The sequence below is a fragment of the Zingiber officinale genome, chromosome 8B (assembly GCF_018446385.1).
Source record: "Zingiber officinale cultivar Zhangliang chromosome 8B, Zo_v1.1, whole genome shotgun sequence".
NCBI lineage: Eukaryota > Viridiplantae > Streptophyta > Magnoliopsida > Zingiberales > Zingiberaceae > Zingiber > Zingiber officinale.
In genome coordinates this window covers 38,949,436-38,960,571 of record NC_056001.1, presented here as the reverse complement: position 1 = coordinate 38,960,571, position 11,136 = coordinate 38,949,436, and the positions used below count along the sequence as shown (strand labels likewise).

Here is an 11,136-nt window from a genome sequence, read left to right as displayed (position 1 = left end):
ATAGAGTTTTCCAGGGACTATAAAAAGACTCCTGATAGAAGATGGGTAGAAGGCAAGGTTGAGGTTGTGTGAGCGAGGACGAATTCATGAGAGATTGTACTCGGGATACAATTGTAGGTTTAGGATTTTACCGGTCGACTAGCATCTGGACAGTAGATTGGGGCAAGACATAGAATATTTTTGTGCCCGACGACTGTGAAAAACCAGTCTATTAGTACTGTAGCAGTTAACCGATACACTATAGCAAGTCAATCGGTACTGTAGCAAGTCGACTGGCAAAGAGCCATTGGCAGAATTGTGGATTCTGTGGAGTGTCATTGGATAGCACCAATCAACTAGTAATGGTAAAATCAGCTTGCTAATTTCCCCAAACTCTATATAATGGAGCTTGGAGTGGCTGACCTTGGTGATGAAATAGATTTGGTTAAAGCCTATTAGTGTCTCAAGCTCTCAGTGTTGATCCGCGTGGTGTGATCAAGAGATTATGACGAGGTTTCTTTATTCAGAAGGAGTTGCTCACTAGTCGGAGTTAGTCGGGGACTAATCCACCAACAGATAGGGATCGTCAACCTTACGGACACGCCGTGGAGTAGGAACCCTAGTCTCCAAACTACATTAAATCAACATGTTAGGCTTGCTTTTTTGTTTTAATTTAGCTTTTGTATTTGTATTTTCGCTCTGCGCTAACGAGAGTAAGAAGCAAATGAACGATTTGAGGTGGACCGTCTTCACCCCTCTAGCCGACATCCAGGTCCCAACATCTTTATGATCTTTTTTTTTTGAAACACTTTGAGATTCATGCACAGATAAACAGTAATATTATAAAAAATGATCTCTATCTACAGACTAAGGTACGCGATGTTACGCAATTTTATACTCATCCTACTATTCATTGTTTGACTCGATCACTGATTTAAGTATTGAAGAGCCTACGTTAGGGACCGTTTCTCTGACCCGATCACTAATGCTCCCTTTAACACACAAGACTGCTCAAAATTACTTTTGTTGAATTAGAGTCGTCAAACAATAAATGTCAAAATTACATTCTCAATCAACCATCTTCTCCGTTAGACGAGATGAACCAAATTATTTTACAATATGTATGTATCCGTTAATTTAGTTTTGATCACATTATTTCTACTATAGTTGCTAATAATTTTATTTAATAAAATTAATTAAAAATGAATTATTTTCATATTTGTTTACTAATTTAACAAATTGTTTCACTTGGGCATAAAATATAACACGTTTTAATCACTGATTATTTTCATGTTTTCGTTGTAATTGTATATATAAAAACTTATATTTAAATTTATAACATGTTAAAAATTGATAAAAACAGCATGTTTTCTTTTTTCAGAATATGTTTCGTTTATTAAATAAGCAATTTAATCAAATTATATAAATGTGACAATAGGTGATTTACTCGCTTTAGTGTTCCGTCAATTCATCTTTAGACCAATACGAAGAAGGTAAATTATAGATGACTATTAGCCATTAATGTAAGTGGCCAAGGTATGAAGGAGAGCATGTTCGTACACGTCGAGTTTCGACTAGACCTTATGTGACATGTCCTAGGCTAATACAGAGGAGGAAAATCACGAGAGCTATCAGCCATTAATGCAAGTGGCCAAGGCATGAGGAGGGCATGTTCAAACACGTCGAGTTTCGACCATAAGATTTAATCTAACACTTCTCTAGGTCAACACAGAGTAAGTAAATCATGGATATCTATTAGTCAGTAGTACAAGTGGTCAAGGTATAGAGAAGGACATACTCGAATGCGTTGAATTTTGACCCTAAATTTTATGTATAATTCTCTATACATAAAATTATTTGATAATGATGTCTACGATAAAAAAAAATTGACTCGATCATATATTTGATAAATAACTTTTAACACACTAATAAATAAATAATTCGGAATTTTTATTTATTTTAAGAAGGTAAAATCAACATTCAAATTACAAAAACAACCTGTTACTGGTCGGTCCTGAAAACAATCCGCTTCCTCCTTCGATTCTTCCTCGCGACGATCGGGAACACTGTCGTGGTGCCTTAAAACCCTTTCACTCCGATCCACAGGAGAGCAGTCGGATTTAATCGGAAACCACTTCCGCCACTCTTTTTTCGGAGTTTCTCAAGAATTTTTCCTCTTTTTTCTTCCGTCAGAAAACCTAGGGGAAGGAAGAGGAAGAGAAGATGTCTTCTGTTACAGAGCTCAATGATGATATCATACGCAGCATGGCCGTCGGTGCGGTCTTCTCGGACTATGTGAGTTCTCTCTCTTGCTGATTCTTTTTATGCCGGTCGTCTTTGCTTACGTATCGTATTTCTATGCTTCTCTGAGACTATTAGTTTCGGAGATTAGGGAGTTTCTTTGTTCGAGTATATGAAGTATGACAATTTTGACCTGCAGTAACTCTATGGAAGCTGGTATTATGTTGTCTGAGAATGTTTATGCAAGATTGGAAGTGATAGAAAATAACATTCACAGGCTAAAGTTGATAGGCTTGGTTGTATAAAAATCAGAGATTTATGTCATGTGATCTTTATCTCGATGCAAAGTTACTTCCTTGGGGATAGGAGGATTGGCAACGTATGGAAATTTGAGTCTTTTATCTAGACTCCATCATTCTTTAAATAGTTGTGTGAGGGGTCGGAGGATTGATGATTTATCTTGTATGGACTGTGAGTTCTTTATCTAGACTTCATTTATGTAAGCAATTGATACTCTAAATAGTCATGTGTAAAGGCACAATTGCTCATATCATCGTCTTGTTTTCCATCCACAACAATCAGTTTCATTTTATTTACAAACTTTGACTCTTGTTTTCTTTTGGTGGCTTGGTTCCATTGTTTCATCAATTTGGAATTTATCTGTTGTAGGTAGGGAAAATCAGTTCTATGGATTTTCATCGAACAGAAGACCTTCTTGTTACTGCAAGTGAGGATGACTCTATACGCTTGTATGATACTGCAAATGCTAAGTGAGTATGGCTTTAAATGACCATAATGTTATTATATATCCTTTTTTTCTGGCTCACTCTGTTTACAGTCTCTAGTTCATCTTGGCATACTTTGATGAGTGTCATATGTCAGCACAATATCTACTTAGTACGGTTGGCATAGAAGAAATGACCAAAATTGTGAATTTCTGCCATGCTACCTGCTATGGCACAAAATTTCATACCATGACATGAGGATAGTAGGTTGCGGTGGAAGCGGACATGGTGGCAGGCATGAGGACTAGTAGAAGGTTAAACTAAACATTTTACCCTTTATCCTCATCTTTTTCCTCTCTTCACCTTATCCCCTCTCGGAGCAAGAGACAACATGGAAGGAGAAGAGGGATGAAAAGGCAAAAGGAGTGGGAGGAGGCGCAAGAAGAAGGGCAAGGGTGAGGAAGATGGAAGAAAAATAAAAGGAAACTAGTTCACATGGTCTAATTAATGCCAACCTATATCAAGCACCAAAACAGTACATCCTGATAACTAAATTGATGCCAAAATTCACTTTGTAGGTTGTTCAACTCTAGTAGTGGTCAATTTCCTCAAGTCTCTTATCACATTTTGATTAGATAGAAAAGAATCAACTAAACTATGTATATGAGTGTATTTTTCCCACAAATATGTAGATGTATGAATTGGATCCCTTTTATTGCCCAGCATGCCACTTTCATGGTGATTTTCCACTCTTATGATTAAAATTCCCTAGGCAAGGAATCAGGGTATCTGAAGTTTTGTTCTTTTATACTTGTATGATCCTATTTACCAATCTAGAGTGAGCTTTCTGCCTTCAACACTATATTCTCTTGAACCTTACTTCTTTCTACTATTAGTATATTGGTCATGGAAGGGAAATGTAAAATCTTGTCATTTTTTTTTTGTTTTCTAAGTGAAACATGTATTATTTTTAGTGAATCAAACTTGCTCTTGCATGCAGGTTATTGAAGACTACATATCACAAGAAGCATGGTTCTGACCGCATTTGCTTTACACACCATCCAAGTTCCATTTTATGCTCATCAAGATACAACTTAGAGTTGACAAATGGTGCTTCTTTATATTAGTAATTAGCCATTTTCTTCTTGAGCACATGTTCTCAATAATTTTTGTGCATAAACCTTATGATATTCTTCTCATTTAATAGAATGCTTGCGATATCTTTCCATGTATGATAACCGTTGTCTGCGGTATTTTAAAGGCCATAAGAAAAGGTAATTGTTAAGTTACTATTTGGTAATGACACTACTAACTGTTGGGTTTTTATATGCCTTGTACATTCAATCCTAACAAGCACTTGCACTATTGCAGAGTTGTTTCACTTTGTATGTCTCCAATAAATGATAGCTTCATGTCAGGCTCTCTTGACCATAGTGTAAGAATATGGGATCTTCGTGTAAATGCTTGCCAAGTGAGTTCTTGCTTGAAATGCTTTATTAAATGTGGAAGTTACCATATAAGTTTTATTAAGACTTGGAATATTAATTATGTAAATGTGATTTATACTCACTGCTTTAGCTTTCAGGGGATTCTGCGTTTGCGTGGAAGGCCTACTGTTGCCTATGATCAACAAGGCCTTGTCTTTGCAGTGGCAATGGAAGGAGGTGCCATCAAATTGTTTGATTCTCGGTCATACGATAAGGTTAGCATTGTAGAAACTTGGATCTCCTTTATGCATGATAAATTTCTAAGCTTTTTTGACTTCAGGGTCCATTTGATACTTTCCTCGTTGGTGGAGATACAGCTGAGGTCTGTGATATCAAGTTCAGCAATGACGGCAGGTCTATGGTTTTGACAACCACAAATAATAATATCTACATTCTAGATGCTTATGGAGGAGATAAGGTTCACATTCCGTGTTGGCTGTTTTATTGACATGATAATATCTGCTAAGTCAGTAAGTAGTACATGGTAAGATATATTTATGGAGTAAGTAAAATGGAAAAAAAATACTGATGTGAGAGCGATTAGACATAGCTTCAATAGATGATAACAGGAGAGAAAATAGGTCAAGAGTTGAGATGATGTGGACATATTCTAAGGCAACCAATAGTTTAGTTTCTATAGTTAATAAATTGCACGATTGGAGTAGAAGGTGTAAGAGGTAGAGGTTGACCAATGAAAACATTGACTAAAAATGATTTAAGTTGATTTTAATCTTACTGGTGATATCTCAATTGAGGAATAAGATTCATGTTACCGAATCCCTAATAGTTAGACCAAACATAGCTTGATGATGAAACTGAGTTCAAGGGGATTCTCTCCATTCAAACATACCTTATATATATATATATATATATTATTGATAGAGAACCTTTAAATTTTAAGTGCAAGTTTATAATTCTCAACTGTATTATCTCAAACTGCATCATGCAGTTGAAATTATGTACTAGTTTCTAGATTCAATACTTTGTTTACTGGTCCACAAGCTTAGATTTCATGAACACCTTGTGAATTAATATTCATCTTATTTTAATCTACTCATATTTGTTTTGATGCATAATATATATATATAAGATTTGATATGTTAAGCGACGCGCAGACGTGGCGTTGCCAGCTTGATGTCTTTGCAAAAAAATATTCCATTTATTCTCTCTCCCCTTGGGCCTTCTTTTCAAAACATCACCGAGCGAAATTTTTTAATTTCTAAATTTTCCAATTTTCAAAACACCGTGCTTGAATTTGTTTTCCAATATTTTTAATCACCTAATAAAATTATTTTTGTATATATTATTCCTATTTTATTTCTTAAGTATGTTATCATATCATGATGTGGTAAATTAAAGAGGACTCATGAGTCTTGATCAAGCTCGCGAACAAAGATCATGAGGTCCACGTCGTAGCAGCTAGTGTGTGGTAGTCAAAACACCATTGTAGCAACTGAAAAATCATTTCCAGACAACACATTAAATACAATGGAAGGAGTCGGTGAAATTCAATTTTAATCAAGTTGATGTTGTAGTAATTGCTGGTCCGTAACTGCTACAACATAGACTTCATGTTGTAGCAGCTACCTATCAAGATCCAGTATAACAAAGACAATTATAAGTCGAACTTTCTCAAGATCCAGTATTAAAGCGAGTTGCTACAATGTGTAGCAGTTTCTCATAAGTTGCTACTACACTGTGTAGCAGTTAGTGCGGATTAGCTGCTACACATTGTAGCAACAACTCTAGAGAAGTGAGGTGCTACGTGTATCTGTGCTATTGCCGATGCAACTAACAAGCCCCAATCCCTATTAATAATTCAATAGTTACTTATATAATTTGAAATTAATATATTTTTGGAGACCCATCAATTCATTAATGGCAGAATTAGGGATGGGGGATGAAAGCAAGATCAATGGATTAATGAATTTGTTACTACACATAGGGAGGCTTTATGTAATACTTTTCAGATGATTAATGGACTAACAACGTAAGAATCGGAGTAGAAAGAAAATTATCGCTAGCTGAGAATTTGGTAAACCTAGCTTCATAGATAAACGGTATATGAATAGAGGAGAGGAAATTACAATTTAAAATGAAACGACTTACGTAAGAGTTGCTACAACGTTGTAGCAGCTACTTGGACAGTTAGCTGCTACACGTTGTAGTAGCTACATGGACGTAGCAGTTAACTGTCGAAATAGCTGCTATAACGTGTAGCTAACCATCGAGTTAGCTGCTACAGTATTATAGCAGCTATTATTCCAAGTTAGCTGCTACAACGTTGTAGCACCTAATATTCCAAGTAATTGCTACAATGCTGTAGCAGCTAACTCGACGGTTAGCTACTACAACAGTGTAGCAGCTAACCGTCGAGGTAGCTGCTACAGCATTGTAGCTATCATTCCAAGTAGCTGCTACAATGTTTTGAAAAATGAAACGACTTACCAAGTAGCTGCTACAAAGTGAAATATTTTCTTCTGATAATACAATAAACAAATATATAAGCAAGTTACCTACAAATTATATAAGCAAAAAATTGGTAGCATAGCAGTTAGGGCTTGTGCTTGGTAGGATATATATATGGTGCAAAAAAAAGAAATTGTACAGAGCTGAAAAACAGAGATTGGAGGGGAAAGGCTTATGATCGAGAATGGAGAAAGGGGGGCTTTTACACCAGGGTCGCCTTTGTGTTTGACACACAGTTTGGGGAGCTTCAGTCAGCTGCGACGGAAGACGGCGGTGACGGAGAAGGAAGGAGCGAGAGAGAGAAAAGCGAGGGAAATTTAGAAAATGGGAAATTTCACTCAGTGATGTTTTCAAAAGAAGGCCGAAGGGGAGAGAGAATAAATGGAATATTTTTTTGCAAAGACATCGAGCTGGCAACACCACGTCTACGCGTCGCTCACGGTCGCGCACAAAACGTCGCTTAGCATATCAAATATATATATATATATATATATATATATATATTTATTTATTTATTTTCTTGTAATGTTTATGGCTTTCAGACTTTATACATGTTTTTCTTCTTCTTTATTTCAAAGTGTTTTTTAATGCAGTAAGTAATTTATAGTGAACTTTTATGGAGTATCTTCAGATTAGTATTTTTGTATTATTTATCTTAATTTTCATGTTGTTTTTGAGGCAATACAATGAGTAGATGAATTTTTGTTCTTCGGTTTTTTGCAGCGTTGTGGCTTCAGTCTGGAGCCTTCACCTAATTTAACAACTGAGGCCACTTTTACTCCTGATGGACAATATGTTCTGGCAGGTGGTTAGAGATGCAATGCTTGCTATTTTAACAGTATATCATGATATATTATTATTGCTTTATTATTATATGATTGTTTAAATATCAAAATGTTGGAAGTTGTAGTTGACAGCTAACAATTGTTTTATTACTATCCATTCTCAGTGGATTATTTACTTTAGTTCTGACCATCTTGTTGTTCTGATATTTATAGTTAGGTTCCCCACTGTTAAAGGCACCTATCTCGGTTTGATCATTTTTATTAGTAACATTTCTTTATCTAGTGATCACATGCATAATCTTTCTTGGGTAAAGTTTAGTGACGAAGCCATATTCCTTAGGAGCTTGCTACCAACATTTAGGACTTCGGTTGACTAATCTAGCCTAACCATCACAATGTGATCACAGATAAATGGAATCAGCCAGACTTTTTAGCCCTAAACTTTATCATGATGTCTTTACAAGGTAGCTAACACCACATATATTGTAACTTAAAATTGGACAAGTAGTTGTTCGTGTCACAACTTGATGATGGATAAGTAGTGTAGGCGGTATATAATGCTAAACCAAACTATTGTCGGTCAACATAAAATTGGAGGGAGTATTCACTTTAGGATTTTCCAGCAGTGAATTCCACCACCAACTCATGATGTATTCAAACTAGGGTTAAGTGATAGTTGTATTCAATTCAAGGTTCTTACTATTAACAAGTTGAGGTAGCTGGAAACCCCCAAATTGATTCAATCCCATCACCTGATATGATCTTTGCCTATTGATTATTGAGCTACCTGACATCTTCAAAGTTTGAGGTATGGACAAGGGTAACATCTTCACATAATATATAATTGCTCTGTGTTCCAATATGAGTGACCATCGTAAATCCATGAGAAGGTTATGCATGCTTGAATCGAACTATCAATCTGACGATTGTCCAATCTCTAAAGATAGTGGTTGGTTCATGTAGCTTAAAAAAATTATTTGTGTTACCTGTTCTTCAACATGAAATGGTAACTTTATAGTTTTATATGCTAATTGATCAAATTAATTGTTCAGGCAACGTTTCAAAGAGAGATTTCTTCATCAAAATGTAGTTATTCACCCTCCTATGCTCTTCCTGCTCTTCCAGATCTCAAACTTCTGTTTTCCTATTTGTTCTCTCTGCTCTTCCTCTCCTGCAAATTATCAAACTCATTTTTTTATTATACATAGGTTGCCCTCACCGACTGAACTTGCTGATTGAAGCTTCCTGATCGTTTATGAGTTCCGCTTTTTGTGTGTTTTTAACCTAGATTGATACTTAACGGCAATAGAAGATATCTCAATTCACTTCTTCGATAGATAACTGACAACATAAATTGTACAAAAAGCAAGTTCATTGTTTTATCCTAGCTTTGGGCATATTGTCCTTGCAAATCTGCTACTTGGTGTTTTAAGATAACTTATTTCTACTTTGATGTTTTGTTGTAGGTTCTGGAGATGGTACTTTGCATGCTTGGTTGATTGAAAAGCCCAATGAGGTATTCTTGTTCCCTTGCACCACATCTTTTAAAATTGTCAGAAACTCGATGAAAGGTCCTTCAGGACTTGGACTACAAACATCGTATACGGTGTGACTGAGCACATGCTGTTCTAATGCGGCTTATTATCACATTGTATTCTTTTCCTTTGCTTTCCTACAATAACAACTAAGTTTTATCCCACTAGGTAGGGTCGGCTATATGGATTCTTTTACTCCATTAAACTCTATCTTCTCTATATTATCTTCTATACTTGAATAAATTTTGTCTTGTTTTATTATTGTTAATTAAGTTTTTTTTAGTTTTCCTCTTCCTCGTTTGTTATGCATGTTTGTCATAGTTTCATATCGCTTAATTGGAGCATTTATTGATCGTCTTATCTTTTGCTTTCCTAAAGCTAAAAATTGACTGCCTTGCCGAAGTTATATTTGACCTACCTCTTAAATTGTTGTCGGGCGCTTGTTTTGACAAAACTAGAGCTACTCTGAATCATTCATAATATTCCAAACGATTCAGCAATGGACGCCATAGAAAATCTTAGCCCATCCAGCATTGGTTCACAACATTCTGAGTATTTCGATGTGGCTGGTTATGATCGTTGTTTGAACCGCAGAGACTAACAATTTGTGCTGTGCTACAGGTATCATCCTGGAATAGTTATATCGGTGCGGTATCCTGCTTGAAGTGGGCTCCGAGGAGAGTCATGTTCGCTGCCGCATCCTCTGCCCTAACATTTTGGATACCCAAGTCAGACGAGGAGCCCAAAGACGGTGAAGCTGCTGTTAGAGAATGAACAAATCGTTGTAATGTTGTGGTTTGTTCTCGTTATCGAAACTTCTCTTGGAGCATCGCTCTGAGTATTGAAATTCCGATATCTCTTTTCGACTCAAAAAGCAATTTCGGCGTTTAAATTAAGTGCTTAGTGAGCTTGTCTGTGTTAATTGCAATCATGTAAGATCTCATCTGACGTTGTAGACAAATGTAAAAGAAAATTTTGACTGTCCGTTCCTTTTCGTTCCTTCAAGGAAAATAATCTTTTTACGGAGATAAATAAGTTCTTAATTTCACATCTATGAATTGATCCTCGCAACCGCTGAAAATGACAACGATTGCTTACAAACTCACCATCCACTTGACGACTAAAAAGACAATGAGAAAATTTGCAACACAAAATGGAAATGGAATGATACAAGAGCTGAAATAGGCCAAATGTTAAGACAAAGAAGGCCTATACATCAGCATCGCTAAGGAACAAAAGAAAATAAACAGAACAGTAGGGCAGGTGATCTTTCTAAATCTTACAAAATATTCTCATAATAATGAAATTTAAAGGTCTTTTTGAAATAAATAAATGACTGACGGGTGGGTTTTATGAGGATGGAATCCACAGACAAAAAGCATTAACAATGTAAAGATCAATACTCCAAGATAAATTCACCGGTCATTCTAAATGCTTATCATTTTTTTTTAAAAAAATATATAAAATTATTTATATTCCTTCAAAATTTCCATCACTACTGGTGCAATGTAAATATAATCACTTAGCTATGCTTCATAAAAATATATTATATCAGTTCAATGTACATAGTCAAGTTGATATTTAAATAATAGATTATTATATGAGAATATGGATCATCAAATCATCATAAAAATAATTTATTGGGAAATAAAATTCCTCCCATTTAAAGGTCGCTCAGCACTCTAATTCACTTCAAGATGAATCAATCACTTGAATAAAAAAAACTCTTTACAAATGAGCGCTAGATAAGCTCTGACAAATGATTACAAATTTATTTGGGAGTTTATTTTAAATTTAAGAATATATATATAAATAATTAAGGATATGACATGTCAACAACTCAATTTAAAAGAAGGTGCAATAAATTTATTAATTTCAAAAGTTTGAAACTTATTAAAATAGAAAAAATTTATGA

At 35.3% G+C, this 11,136-nt stretch overlaps 1 protein-coding gene across 1 annotated transcript; it reads left to right on the top strand.

The window, feature by feature from the left end:
* The first annotated feature begins 1,979 nt into the window (after nucleotides 1–1,979).
* On the top strand, nucleotides 1,980–10,220 carry LOC122015527 (protein ANTHESIS POMOTING FACTOR 1-like). The gene is made up of 10 exons (XM_042572473.1): nucleotides 1,980–2,274; nucleotides 2,890–2,990; nucleotides 3,946–4,055; nucleotides 4,153–4,219; nucleotides 4,317–4,416; nucleotides 4,531–4,647; nucleotides 4,713–4,850; nucleotides 7,625–7,706; nucleotides 9,153–9,202; nucleotides 9,843–10,220. Exons 1-10 carry the CDS (start codon nucleotides 2,203–2,205, stop codon nucleotides 9,993–9,995), a joined length of 990 nt encoding a protein of 329 aa, XP_042428407.1. The 5' UTR covers nucleotides 1,980–2,202; the 3' UTR covers nucleotides 9,996–10,220.
* Nucleotides 10,221–11,136: the final 916 nt, after the last annotated feature.